This window comes from Piliocolobus tephrosceles, chromosome 13 (assembly GCF_002776525.5).
Source record: "Piliocolobus tephrosceles isolate RC106 chromosome 13, ASM277652v3, whole genome shotgun sequence".
Lineage (NCBI taxonomy): Eukaryota > Metazoa > Chordata > Mammalia > Primates > Cercopithecidae > Piliocolobus > Piliocolobus tephrosceles.
In genome coordinates this window covers 30613847-30629018 of record NC_045446.1, presented here as the reverse complement: position 1 = coordinate 30629018, position 15172 = coordinate 30613847, and the positions used below count along the sequence as shown (strand labels likewise).

The 15172-nt window shown below is 43.2% G+C and overlaps 1 protein-coding gene and 1 long non-coding RNA gene across 3 annotated transcripts in view; one reads left to right on the top strand and one right to left on the bottom strand.

Moving 5' to 3' along the window:
- The window catches only part of FBXO3 (F-box protein 3), a 33811-nt gene extending 24843 nt beyond the window's left edge, over positions 1 to 8968 (bottom strand). For both annotated transcript variants that reach the window (XM_023185506.1, XM_023185507.3), the window contains exons 1-3: positions 8819 to 8968; positions 5197 to 5286; positions 3324 to 3487 (exon numbers count right to left, since the gene is read on the bottom strand). In XM_023185506.1, coding sequence (XP_023041274.1) covers positions 3324 to 3487; positions 5197 to 5286; positions 8819 to 8922 — 358 coding nt within the window. In that variant the 5' untranslated portion in view covers positions 8923 to 8968. The remainder of the gene's footprint in view (positions 1 to 3323; positions 3488 to 5196; positions 5287 to 8818) is intronic.
- A 723-nt stretch (positions 8969 to 9691) lies between these two features.
- Positions 9692 to 14203, top strand: LOC111521864. The gene is made up of 3 exons (XR_002725100.1): positions 9692 to 9800; positions 9885 to 10777; positions 13622 to 14203. It is a non-coding gene; the product is annotated as an uncharacterized LOC111521864 (long non-coding RNA).
- Positions 14204 to 15172: the final 969 nt, after the last annotated feature.

Below are 15172 nucleotides of genomic sequence, written 5' to 3'. Positions count from 1 at the left end.
ACTAAAAGGAAATATATGTTTACAATACAGTAAAATCAAGGTTGAAAGAGGTATCCAACCATAATAGAATTTGGGAGGCAGAAAGACCAGAGTTAATCTTTGCTCTACTACTTTGACATAGTTTGTATATTTGTCCCCTCCCAAATCTCATGTTGAACTGTAATCCCCAATATTGGAGGGGGGCCTGGTGGGAGGTGATTGGATCATGGGGGTGGATTTTTTCTCATGAATGGTTTAGTATCCTTCCCTTGGTGCTGTCCTCAAGATAGTGAGTGACTTCTCATGAGATCTGGCTGTTTAAAAGTGTGCCGTACCTCCCTCTCTCCCTATTGATCTTGCTTTTGCCATGTGACACGCCTGCTTATGCTGTGCTTTCCCCATGAGTAAAAGCTCCCTGAGGCCTCCCCAGAAGCAGATGCCGCCATGCTTCCTGTACAGCCTGCAGAATCATGAACCAATTAAACCTCTTGTCTTATAAATTACCCAGATTCAGACATTTATTTATAGTAATGCAAAAATGGACTGATACACACTGACTGCATGATTTCTGGCAAGTTATTTCACCTCTTTAATCCTGTTTCTTCATTCTCAAAGCGGGATAATATCACCTACCTTAGAGAATTATAGTGAGGATTAAATAAGACTTCACGAATAAAGTGCTTTATTCGCACTCAGTAAATATTTATTTCCTTTCTTTTCCCCTTAACCTACTCATAGAAGGAAACAGTGAAAAAGTTACTAGGAGCCAAGAAGCCTAGATTAGAGTTGTATCTTGGTCACTAGTTTGATACCTTGCATGAGTCACTTAAACTCTCTGGGTATGTTTCTTCAACTTACCAGCAGAAACCAGGACGGGCACATTAATAGCCCACACTCCAAATCCTGGCCTGCTGCCTCCTTGTATGAATAAAGTTTTATTGGAATACAGCAACACTCATTTGTTTATGAATCATCTTTGGCTGCTTTCCCACAACAGCTGAGCTGAAGACTTGTGACAGAGACCATGTGTCCCACAAAGCCTAAAATTTTACCGTCTCGTCCTTTAAAGAAAAAGTTTGCCAACCCCTGGTCTAAACAGTCTCTAAGGTGCCTTCCAACTCTAAAATTTTAAGCCAAAACTTAAGGTAAATATGAGATATGAAGATATGTGATAACAATATATCTTAATTTCAAGATATTCCAAAAAAATTTCCCCAAGCCCAATGCCTATTTGCTTTCTGATTTTCCTTTTTATCTGCAACCTCTATAACCTTGTGATGGAATCAAGACTGTGGCAGCTGACGTGAGCAGCAAGTTTCCTAACTTTGTTCTAAAATTCATAAGCCTAGGGTTCCAAGAACCCCCAGCACTGCAGACATCAAAGAGCCTTTATCCTATTCCAACTCATGGCAAAGCCCCAGAGAACTGGCACCGTGGAGTAAAACAGGAGCTGTCAAGGAATTATCTGACAACCCCACCTCCAACTGCTAGGTAGTACAGGAAGCCTGGAAATGCCAAAATTCATGCACCAAAAAAAAAAAAAAAGAAAGAAAAAGAAAAGAAAAATAAGCAGCAGCAGCTGTTACATATCCTTAGTTTTATCTTCTTGATAGCTCTGAGCCTAAGAGCAGAACCATATACCATATCATGTTCCAAATCTCCTAATATTTAAACTAGCTCTTCTAGTCCAATACACATTCCAAACATAATAGGATAGGTCCTGTCTCCCTTCAGTCAATGTTAAGACCATAGCTCTGGAGTCAGCTCTGTGTCCAAATCCTGGTTTTTGCCTTTTCCTTTGTGATGGTTAAACAACTTAGTTTTTTTGTTTGTTTGGTTTTTGTTTTTGTTTTGGAGACGGAGTCTCGCTCTGTCACCCAGGCTGGAGTGCAGTGGCACGATCTCAGCTCACTGCAAGCTTTGCCTCCAGGGTTCACGCCATTCTCCTGCCTCAGCCTCCCAAGTAGCTGGGACTATAGGCACCCATCACCACGCCTGGCTAATTTTTTTGTATTTTTAGTAGAGACGAGGTTTCACTGTGTTAGCCAGGATGGTCTCCATCTCCTGACTGCCCACCTCGGCCTCCCAAAGTGCTGGGATTACAGGCATCAGCCACCGTGCCCGGCCACAACTTAGTTTTTTATGCCTTAGGTAATCCACCTATAAAATGAGAATAGTAATTATTTATCCCATAGGACTTTTGCAATTAAATGGAGCAATACTCAAGAAATACTTAGCCAGTGCCTAGCTTTGTGTTTAATTAATAATAGCTACTGTAAGCCCTTGCCTTATCATCACCAAATACCTATTTTCAGATTTATTTTCCCCTTGAAATATTCAACCCTATATACCAAGTAAATAGTATTATTCTTTTTTCTAAGAAAAGGTACTTTTCTTAATCAAGGGTACTCTTCTTCAAAGCTCGACTCTTTCTGCCAAATCATTCTTTCTTCTACCTTCTAGCAATTCAGTTTCAAGCACCTGGTCATGCAACTGTGATTTGCATGAAAGTAATATTTGCATGGGAAATTAGAGAGGAAACACAAAATGCAAAAGGAATACTGTTTCAAAAGAGTCTTTAGTTCTAAAGGGAAGAAAATATTTGAGAAGAACTGATTCCAACTTTAGCGCAGCAAAACCGAATATGCATACAATGCCTTTCAGTACAGAAATCTGAAAAAAACTGGGAGGGTAATGCAGGTAAGTGGCAATCTATCTACAATCTGTCTATTTTCATGATTGTTAATTAAATCAAATTAACAGAAATAGCTTAATATTTCTTGCAAAAATTGGACAATAATGGTATAATAGAGTATACGCTGCAGTTGAACAGACTTCAGTTCAGATCTTAGTTCTACTATTTTGTAAATGTCAAAATAAGGATAAAAGTTTTCCTTACTCTACTAGGTTGCTCTTACACAGGTAAAGACCAAGAGTCTTTCTGAATATTAGACTATCAAACAAACATTTACTTGTACTGAAAATAGGAAAGAGTATTGATACAGTAGGCAAAATTTCACAATCAAAAAAAATCTTTTAAAAGAAATCACTGTAATTACTCTCACACAATCTTAGCATGACTACTTTCTTAATAGAAAACAAATATAAGGATTAAAGTTCAGCTTTCCCTTCTGATAAATAACCATGTGGGTCCCAAGGCTGAGAAAAAACAGCGTAAGCACTAGAGTGAAGGTCCTACTTCCATGGCCAAATATGAACAGTAAATCACAGACAAGGTTGGATTAACACAGTTGTGTAGATGACAGAGATTCAAAGTTATTTAAACTAACCTATTTATACTAATAGTATTGAAAACGGGGAAAGGGACCCTGCATTCTCAGTACCTTTCAGAGATAAAACCATCCGAGGACACCTGGGCTCCAAATATTTCTTGAGATCATCCCAGGCCTTTTTAATAGCAGCATAATGGTCAATGTATCTTCCTACATCAGAGTAAGTATCTATGAAGAGAGATTTCCAACACTGATTCTTCTGTGTTTTCTCTTCCCTAAATAGATGAAAAACATAAGACTTAAAATCTTTTAAAATAATATTAGCATTTATTTTAGATACCTACAACATAAAGGAATGTGTACTTTTCTCTTCCTTTTCACTATATTTTAGCCACAAATGAAGATCAGATAGCAAAAAGTGATATATACATTAAAATTTTTAACAAAAGTTACTGCTGGCATGGTGGATTTTTAGGCACTCATTTTCTCATTTTCTTTCTAGTTTTTTTTTTTTCAGTTTTCTAATCTTTAATAAAATATGAATAGTAGTAACGTATAAACTTCAACTTACTCTTAAAAATAACACCAATTATAAAATTTTAAAGGCATCATGTATTCTGTTTTAGAGAATACTTAGAATCTTGTGATATAATAATATAAATCTAACACATATCTACACTGAATTAGTTGAGAATCATAGAACATGAAATTAATTACATGATTCAACATTCCTATTTGGTAAAATTCCCCAAGCATTTATTGAGTGTCCACTTAGCCACTGAGGATTAAAAAAATAAGGCACATTTTTTGCCTTCAAAAAAGGTAGAGTCTAACCAGTGAGAAAGAATGAAGTATAAAATTAAGAATCAGAAGTCACAGAGGGTAAGGCAGCCACAGAGGGCCTTAAGGTAACATACTAATGAGCTTGGTAAGAAAGGCTTGTTAAGCCTTTGTGATGAATGTAGAAGGAGAGAAGTGGGGAGAGAGAGAGACACACACACCTAGGATGACTCCTAATTGATTTGGATGCCTGAGTGGATGATGCTGCTATGAAGACTGGCAATGCTGAAGGATAGGTTTAGGAATGGGGAAAAGAACAATTCAGGGTGGGTTTTTTTGCGGGGATAGGAGAGGGAAGGGGAGCATCTTTTTATTAATCTAAATAATATACATGTAGATTATTAAAACTAAAAGGTACCAAAGAACTTACGATGAAAAACTATTCTCCTGTTTTAAGTCCAACTCCTCAAAGGAAATCTTAGGTATTTCTAGAAGTTACCCCTATAGTTCTAAATGTTTATGCCTCTAGTTGTTGATTTATCAACTTCACATGTATCTACTGATACCCCAAAGGGAAACACGGAAAGATCTAGCAATACTTAAACTTCCCCTTACCTGTTCTTTTTCCTCCCAGTGTTTGATAGCTCTGTTATTAATTTTCAGTTCTGTCTAAAGCTTGCAGCTTTAAATAATATGCTTAAACCTCTGCTTCTTACTTCACCAACTTTAGTCACTACCTGACTCCACTCAATCTAAGAAAAGACATTAGCATTCCTACTCATTTCTTCCACCTTTCTCAACTCCCACTTTCTGTCATCTGTACTTTGATTCTGTCAAATTTGTTAACATTTACTGAATCCAGTTAATAAGTGTGGGACAGCCAATAGAAAGGTCCAGCAGACAGTTCTGCAAACAATTCTAGAGCTCAGTAGGGAAGTCAGGGAGGGAGATTCAGGTTTGGGAGTTAGGAGCATGCAGATAGTCACTATAAATGGCAATAATGCATGCAGTAGAGTTCAGAGAGGGAGAGCAGAAGTGGGCTAAGGACAGAACCTTGGCGAATACCAACATTTACTAGCAGGCACGAGAAGAACCACCAAAGGAGATAAAGAGACAAGGGTTAGAGAGGAGAATCAGGACAGACTAGTGTTATGGAAGAAACCAAGGGCCAGTTTTCAGAAGTACGTATTCCCTGAATACTCACTCAGATATCAGCCAGTATTTTTTGCAATGTCTTCTCCAGAGCGGATCATGACTTGATAGTTGGCTAAGTCTTCGACTGACATAGCAACAGCTGGCAGTAACCAGATTCACCGATAGTATTAAAAAAAGTAAGAAAACAATTTTAAAATAAAGATTAAAATATCCATTGTTCAGTTTTGTTTTATGCCTTTTGTTTCTTTTATTTTTCACTGATTACCCTTACAATTACAAAACCATTTTCTAAAACATGTTTAACATGTTAAGTAGTATAATTGCCTTGTTAGTAGTGAAACTGAGTTCACAAATAAACCCTGAAACATCTACAATCGTAATTTTTCACAAAAATATCTACAAACCATATATACCATTGGAGTTAATCTCTAATCAAGGAGTTGTCCTATGCTTATTGTCAGGACAATACTCACTTCTGCATATAGGAAGAAAGTTATTTAGTCATAAAGGGACTTGGGTTTTTTCCCCAAGATCTGTAAGATATATGCTACTAAATACACAGATCTTTTATTTTTGTTTTTAAAAATTTTTTACTTAAAGGAAAAAAGTATTACCACCAAAACCACTTTTTCATTAAAGCAACTACTGGAAACTCCACCTATAGAGGGTGCCTGAATCATAACAGATCTGATTCAATAATCATGGCTCTACAAGTTATCAGCTGCCACAAAACATGGAACGTTAGAAGCAAATAACTTTCTTACCATATAAAGATTTCTAACACAACAGTGTTGCAATCTTGTAAATTCCACCCTACATAATTAATTTGTAAAAAGAATGAATCTAAGATTAGGACTCAGTTATATTAACAGAAAGTAGGTATTCAAAGATATCACTTGGGCAATAGCTAATCAACAGAATCTTAAATCACATCAGGTTTGTCAAGGCCATGACTAAGGTGTGTTAAAAACCAATCTATAATAAACAAAATTGCCTTTGTTTGATTTTCAGATTTTACAGAAACATCATCTTCATCCTTTTCTGCCAAGTTCAGGAGATGCCCAAATTAACTTTTGTAAACATAGGAACCCCTTCAGTTTTGTGCAGTTTCCATACCCTCTTCTTGATTCCTCTCCCTTCACTGCCCTAGGAGCTAAACAACATAAAAGAATCTGGAATATGCATGAAAGATGAAATCAATGCACATCAAGATTGAAAACTACTGTTCTAGAGATTCTGATCCAGTTGGTTTAGACTGAGATCTGTACCTCAGGCATCTATATATGTTTAAAAAGTGCCACAGGCCATGCTCATGCACAGGTCATTCTGATGCACAGTGTGGCACTTATTCACTCCATTTCAGAATAAATCACTCTGCAACGGAGAGGGTATCAGATTATCTCAATTCAAACTATGCAACTGATGCTACATGATTCCAGGGTACTAATCCAATCCAACCCAGTCCAGTTCAGCAAATACACACCAAAAACTTCAGAGCTTATCGCTAGACTAGACCCTTGACAAAACTGGGCTGTGTGGTACAGGAAAAAAGCTGCAATACACTAGACACTTTTCTGTAGATAAATTCAAATGGTATTCAACTCAATTTATTTCCACAGACATTTACAGAGGGATCATGTCACTTCTGTTTAAAATTGTGATTACTACCTAAGGCATCTAAAGTAAAATTTTACCTCCTCACCGTGGTTCTCAAGGTCCTTCATGATCTCACCACCCTCATCTGATCACTGTGAGTCACTCCCTACCTCCAGCAACGCCAGCCTTCTGTATCTTCCACCAGGCCATGCTGTTGAACAGTACCATTCAGCAGTCCCGTCAACCTCTGAACATACTTTTCCCCCTGCCAGAACTGCATATGTCCTGCTTCATATATGGCAGCTCCTTCCGATTTGATCACCTCTCCCTTTCTATTTCTTAACAGAGCAATCTATTTCCCTCACTGCACTAAGCACCTCTTGCAATTATGGCTTGCCCACTGGACAGTAAGCTCCATAAGAGCTGCTTTATCTGCGTTGTTCACTACTGTACCCTCAACACTTAACAGACTGGCACATAGCAGGCCCTCGAAAAAAAAAAAACTTTGAATACGAAGATAAGCAAGGCAGTCCTTACAATCAAGAAGCATGCCATCTACCTGACGTGGCAAATCAATTCTGCAGGAAGAAGGTAGAGAGGACATCTTCTCCACCTTGCCAGGTTGAGAAGAAGAAGGCAAGGCATTCCAGGCAAGGTCGAGAGCTGGAGCCACAGGAAAAAAAAAGAAAAAAGAAAGTGCAAGTGTGCTGTGTGCTGGCAGAGGCCTGATTTGGCTAGAATGGATGGTGCAAATGTGATAGTGGAGGAGAAATAAGTCCTGGAGGACCTCAGATATACAAGCCAGATGATAAGAGCCTTCAATGCCCCAGAAGTTTAGGTTACAGTCTATAAACATAAGGGTGTCACAGGTTTTAAGGAGAATGACAACCAGATGTGTCTTAGAAAGATTACTCTGGCAGCAGTCAAAAGTTGGAGGTTGTTAGTTAAATTGTAAGTATTTTCTAGAAAAATAAAAGTGCTAGCAGGTACAGCTAGCGACCAGTACAGGTAGTGACCAAACACTTGAGGTATCTATCACCACTTAGCTAGGCCAACAACTATCTGTAACTCCAAGAAATCTGTATTTGTAAAAGAACCTCTAATAACACAGGGCACAATCATCAAATGGCTAGAATCTAATGGTTAATCCAAAACACAAAACAAATCGCGCCCACCTATCCTAAGAGGGGGACTTTGCATCCTCTGCAAATCTATACGGTAGCACAGGAAACTCACAGTCATGCCACCCCCTGTCAAGGGTGTAAACAATCCTGACAGCTGGGGGGCGGGCTGGCAGCGCCATTTCTTCCACCACCTCAGACAGTCCCAAGTTCTGAAGAAACTGGGAATTGAACCACCTTATCAGCAACGGTGTTTATTTCTGGAACAGATGCTAGTAATGTGGGAAACCCAAGGTGTCCAGGAGAGAAGATAGTCACCGGCATGGCATCACCGGAAGTCAGTACCAAAACACAAAATCCAACATCGAACCGTAAGGAGCAATGCTGACAGCAAAACAATTCTCACGCACTGAAGTCCGAAAGTGAGCCCTGACAGCGATTCTGGCGCTGGGGAAGTCGCGCCAGGGGAGTATAAGGGGTTGCCTATCTCCTCCTCTCGCTGGCCCCACCTGCCCACGCCGGCGCCAGACTCCGCAGGCCCCGGACCCATCAGAGAAGAGCGCCTGGCAGGGACAGGGGCTTTTACACAGCAGCCGGGACTGACCCCGACCAGGCGGGCACCTGCGGGGCCAGCGGGGGTCCACGAAGCGCGGCGGGGCAGCAAGAGAGCCACTACCTCTTTCTCTTGCAAGTGGGCCTCGCCGAGGCCTGGGAGAGAGGGGCTATCGTCACTTCTCAAACCTGGGCCCAGGACGGGAGGAAGACTCAGGGCGAGGCCCTTTCCGCCCCCGTCTCGTCCCGGTCCCCGGTGGCTCTGCAGGATGAGGGCGGCCCTGGCGTCACCTTCTGGTGTCGCGGGAGCCCGGGTCCTGTCAGCGGCCCCGACCTCCTTTCCCCTGCCTCACCGCCTCCCCTCCCCATGCCCCACCCCTGCCATGCGTGTCGTCCCATTACTTGATTAGGTCCCGATAGTCCAAAAAGGATAAGATGAGGAGCAGGGGATCGGTGGGCAGCGACTCTAGGGTCAGCGGCGCCGCGTCCGTCTCCATGGCCGCCATCTTGCCTGGCCCGGTGCAGGTCTAGCCCCGCCCCGGCCCCGCCCCTGCCCCGCCCCCACCACCGCCCGAACCGCCCGAACCGCCCCCAGCAGCTCGCACAGGTTTGTTATGTAACCGCCGGGCCAGCCTCGCCCTCAGGGCGGGCTGAGGGGCGGATCCCTGGAGGTCCCGCCCGCGAGCCGGGAGCCAGCCGCGCGGTGCGAGTACAGCCGGCTTCTTTCGCGCTCGTTGTCAAATCTCTCCAACTCGGTTCTCGCATCCCGGTTCGTAAACTTGCGCATCCCGGGACCCTTTTGTTGCCAAATCTGCCTCGGTCTCCCCAGCTCCTCCTGCGAAGTTTTACAAAAACTCAGTATCCAGGAAGGCTCGCTCAAAATCTCACACCCCTCCACGCGCTTGGTCCCCAAACCCATTCCTTCTCTTTGTTTTCCAACCCGAGAACCCCTGGTTTTCCCCGCTCAGCCTTCCCCACCCCGCGTGTCCCCCGCACACAGCAGGGCCGCTCCGAGACTTGTCCACTCAGCAAGAGCGGAGCTGAGAGTCAGCCAGGGAAGCCAGCTGAAGGCCCTTCTCCCAAATTAAGGAAAGGTCGTTGAGTGCTTAACTTCACGCCCCTCCCCGTCTTCCTAAGTAAAATGTGTACAGGGAGTGAGCCTGAGTCTCAGTCGCTGTCCCTTAATTTGGTTGTCATGGCTATTTTCAGCCTATTAGCGTAATGCAAAGGGTACAGCGTGGATTTTTTCCAGCTTTACATTTTATTTTGGCCAGAGTTTAGATCCCGCAGCGTTAAGTATCCCCCGTGTAAAAGGATGAACTGAGACTCCCAGAGGGCATAACTGATGGAGGCACGAAGATATCTGCTCTTCAGCTTTGCCAAGGTGATACTAAAATGAGAGTGGGGGAAGTATAATGGGTCCATACATCACTTGCCTGATTTTTTCTTTTCCATTGCTTTTCCGAAGGCAGTATGTTGTTGTAAGGAGCTTTGGGGAATCCAGACAGATCGGGACTTCACACACCTGTCATTTATTTCACTACTAGTGAAATGTTGGCATAGTTATGTCTAAGTTCTCTGAGACTGTCCCTCATCTCTAAAACCACCCCTCCTTTGGTGAACTAAGGATGGCGATAACGCTTTATGTAAAGTGCCTGGCCAGATACTCAATAAATGTTAATTTTCCAAACTTATACATACATCAGTCACTACGTTCTCCAAACATTTCCATATCCTGGAGAAAGTTTCTCTCAATTATTTGGAAGAGTGGAAGTGATATGCCCCGCCCCCCCAATCCATTTTCTCCATTCTTCATACCATTAATGCCTTCTATTTATGGTTTTGCTTACTAGTTATAACCCCTATCACCCAGCCAACAAAACAGAACAACAGCAACAAAATATTCTGCCTACATCTCTGTGCTTCCAAATTGTTTATGCACATACTTAAAAGAACATTTATTGAATTGAATTTCAATGACTTGTTCTGTGTCTCTCTCATCTAGCTGTAAACTCTCAGTCTTACTCATCTTTCTAATTTCAGGGCTTAGCAAGGTATTCAATAACTAGAAAGTTTAAATTCAGGTTGAATGGATGAATTAAGACAGAATAATCATTTCTGTTTACAAGGGAACCATACCTTTTTACATAGACAAATGCTTATAAAGGTATTTGATCCTGATTTATGTTTGTCTCCATTTCACCTTCAGATGGGCCACCTGTTTGAAATCCAACAGCTGGTGGGAGTTTCAGGTACACTGCATTTGCTTTTGCTATCCTATTGCACTTGGACTTGGTGCAGCTACGACCTAATGCAGAACACAAAGTATGAAGCTACTGTACTGTCAGGGCCAGAACTAAAGTGAGGGAAGAAAGCTACTTGCTTGGGGCACAAAATTTAAGGAGAAGTGCCAAAAAACTGAATAATCAAATAAATAACATTTTAATGCAATATTTAAAAAAAATTAATGCAAAAAAAATTCACAGTGAACAAAATACCAAACTCAAACAAAAACAGGATCCCACAGTGCCATGTAAGCCATATTAGAGCCTGATGCAAAAAGAAAAGACAATGCACACCCCTAAATACATGCTTTTTGTGTTTGTTGTTGTTGTTTCGGAAACAGGGTTTCTCTCCCATCGCCCAGGCTGGAGTACAGTGACATGCTTTCAGCTCACTACAACTTCTGCCTCCTGGGCTCAAGCAAACTTCCTGCCTTAGCTTCCTGAGTAGCTGAGACTACAGCTACACCACAACGCCCAGCTAATTTTTGTATTTTCAGTAAAGACAGGGTTTCACCATCTTGATTAGGCTGGTCTTGAACTCCTGACCTCAAGTGACCCACCTGCCTCAGCCTCCCAAAGTGCTGGAATTACAGGCGTGAGCCACCATGCCTGGCCAGGTGGAAGACTTGCTTCTCCCATGTGGCTAGGCTTACAGCTTCTGCCATGCGCTCTCAGCCCCTCTTTTCCAGGCTGCTAAGCCCTGCCACTTCCCACCTTGCAAAGTGCCATTGGGTTGCCAGCCCCTGCTGCACTAGCCCAGGCCCCTCTGGAGAGGTGGCTTTGGCTCAGGCTCCACTTTTCTCCCCAGCATGGTATGAGGCATGTGGTAGAGGTTTTGGGAGCAATGCAGGTAGGCAGGACCCAGGAGAGCCCTTTCCTGGGCCAGGGCTTCCTATTGCCCACCCCCTGCGACCCTGCCCCCAATGCCGGCTGGAAAAGGGGTAGGTAGGAAGAGAGAGTCCAGGATTTGGCTATACACATCCCCAGGGCTAAGCTTGAGGGCGAGGGCTCCAGAACCTGGGGGCCTGAGTGGAAGAAACAGTCCCTCCACATTTGCTCATTGTTTTGGAAGTTGGTTTCTAAAGAGTTTCACTAAAACAGTATTTGCTTATCATTTTAATTTCTATGGCAGATCGGAAAGCAGAAGGTTCTAAGGCCAGGCATGGTAGCTCATGCCTGTAATCCCAACACCTTGGAAGGCCAAGATAGGCAGATTGCTTGAGTCCAGGAGTTCCAGACCACACTGGAGAGACCCCGTCTCTACAAAAAAAAAAAAAAAAAAAAAAGCCAGGCATAATGGTGCATGCCTGTAGTCCCAGCTACTCAGGAGGCTGAGGTGGGAGGATAGCTTGAGCCTAGGAGGTCGAGGCTGCAGTGAACCGTGATCGTGCCACTGCACTCCAGCCTGGGTGACATAATGAGACCCTGTCTCTAAATAAATAAATAAATAAATGTTTTTAAAAAAGAAATCAGAAGGTTCTAACAGAAGGGTTCAGATGTAGAATTAAAAAAAAAAAAAAAGGTTTCTCCTTTTCTCAGGAGAGGGACAATGCTTGAGAGACACACAGTCTTACATGTTTCCTTTAGAACCCCAGTGGCATCTTATCTATGATGAGTAGCTCCTAGCAGACAACACCCTACCTCTTGGTAATCACATCGTAGTTTTGGCTTTAAGGTTCTCACTGGCTGTTTAGGTAAATCCTTCAGACATTCATTCCTATCAAGTACAAGCATCCGGGCTCAGGACTGTGAGAGATCAAGCTGAACACAGTGCCATACCTGCCCTTTAGAAAGTGACAGACACTCCCTCATGGTTTGGTTGGGGGCAGGCAAATTCAAATGGCCCTGGAGACTCATTTTCTCACCTGTTTTCATGGTTTAGCAATTCGCTGCCTCAGCAGACCTGAGTTAGCTTAGAGACAGAACAGGATGCTCTAGAAGTTCCAACTAAATGGCAGCCTAGAGGTGCCCTGAATCCCCGGCTTCTACCCCAGCATTTGTAAAACAGAGTTTAAGATCCTTCTCTATTGAACTCTTTGCGAGATGAATCCAGTCTCGCTTTGCCCAGCCTAGGCACATCTCTCAGCGGGACAGGGAAGCTGGGGGCTGGGATGGATGGTGGGATGGGGAGAGGGGGTTACTTACATGCTCCTCCTTCTCTGCTTGTATCCCCCTCCCCCACCCAACTTGTATTTATGCCACATGGCGCTGGTAATGTGTGTCTGTGGCCCCTGAAAGGCAGTTGCACGCATGAAGATTAAACTCCACTTTGCCTTGGTGCTAAGTGTTTTTGGAACTGCCCTTGTCCAACTGGGCCTTCCCAGGGCCAAAAGCATTCTCTCCTGGGGGCCCTGTCACCCAAGCCCAGGTGTCAGCAATCCTGGTTGTGCTGAGGCAGTCCTTGCATTTGGGAGCCCAGAAGATAAAAGGGTGGGAGGATCACGATCACGGTGGGACTGCTGGGCATTAACTCCCCCAAACAAGTGTGACACCCAAAGAAAAACCCTGGGCCACAAGACTGCAGTGATTGGTAAAAAGGAGACCCGCCCCTGCAGAGCCCAGGAATATTCAGGAGAATTATGCTTTATGGTTGAAAACAGGGAGAAGGATAAAATTGCAGGGATGAGTGATTAGGGGCTGCCACTGCTACTCAGAAAGGCAGCCAGGCTGATGGGGTGACACAAAAATCTGGAATGGATTTAGCTACTCTTGTGCAGCAAAACCAGACACTCATGGCTAATGAGAAGCCTGGACCGGATGTAAGAGATTTATAGGCACAGTTTCAGCAGCTAAACACACTAAGTTCTAGGACTTGGTTCCTTGCTCCTTCCTTAAGGGATACTTTAAATATTTCTGAATTTGACAAACCAATGTCTGGGTTCTTTGTTTTTATCTGTGATGTGTCTCTTGCTTTTTGCAGCCTGTATAATTGATAGGAACCTTCTGGGTGCATGGTGAGTGGATCTTCTGATGAGATACATTTAATGTGTTCCCTGTTGGTGGCTTCTAGTATGGCCGCCAAGGATGTGGCCAAGAATGGCCTGTAGTCCAAAAGCCTGCCAAGATTGCATCATTGAAACAATGCTTCCTACCAGGTGGAGAGAAAATACAGTATTCTTATCCAAGACATAATAGAGGCCAGAGTGCTGAACAACACTATCCATCAGTTCGATAGCCCTGTAGGGCTGGGGAAGTCACTAGTATATGCAATCTAACTGTGCCCTGTTGAGGCTTAAACAGGTAAGTGGCCACTATTCTTACAATGTCTGATATCGTAAGAGTGGCTGAACTAGAATTGGGCCATTAGTGTATACTTGGCATGCAGGCTTGGATAGATTAATGCTGGGGTTTGTTGTTTTGTTTTGTTTTGTTTTTGTTTTTTTAGAGACAGGGTCTGGCTCAGTTGTCTAGGCTGGTCTCCATCTCCTGGACTCAAGCGATCCTCGCACCCCGGCCTCCTGAGTAGCCAGAACTACAGGCTTGTGCCACCACACCCAGCTAATGCTTAAAAAACAAAAACAAAAAAACTCTTTATACCTTTTCTACCCTTCTCCATGCCCTAGGAGGCTGATCTTTAGATACTCCTTCACCTGGGCTTCTTTGTTATCTGGCTTCTGGAAGAGAAAACCAGATAACAAAGAGAGAACAATGGGAGAGAAAAGTGACATTCAGGTATTTATACATCTCCACCTCCTGAGATTTTGGTTGGGGCTATGTTCCTAGGTGAGACAGCTCCTGTCAGTGCCCTCTTTCCTGCCTCCGGCTCACTCAGCTCTGATGACACTATTCCCTCCCTCCAGCTGCTAGAACTGTGCCTCTTGCTTTTTCAGGGTTAATAACAGCTCCCCTCCCCCTCACTCCATTACTAATCCCTGGGCACCTCACTGTCCTGCGTTGGTTCCCTTATCTGGTTCATACCTCTGTTAGTATTGTCCCCACTGAATTCTGTTTAGTTATGTTCCTTTGAATGTTTTGTCTGTTTCTTGAGAGGACTCTGACTGATATCACTTGCCAAGGCAAGCAGTACTGTAACAAACTCCCCAGGAGTACATTGTACATTGTCAGAGAGCTGAACAAACGCTGACAAAATGAGAACTGCTGGTTGGGGCCAAACATTCCACTCTCTTGATGACCTCACCACTGAATGTACTGCATGAACTCTATTGCATTCCAGCTTAGAAAAGCTGACCAAAGATGAATGGGCTTCCAAGGAAGAAGAAACAATTTGGTCACCCATCTGACCTTTTTGGGGTCTTCTTGTGTGACAGCCCAAAAAGACATTCTATCCTCTATTAAAGTCAAAGTTCTAATCTTGTGGCCACTAGCTGCTGTAGGGATTGGCCTAATCTCTGATTGGCCTGTTTTGGAAACAACACCCTTTATACCTGGAAATTCCACAACAGGCTTTATATACCCAATAATTAACTATATTTGAGAAGGGGACACCTATGGCAAGAAGCCTTGAAAGTGA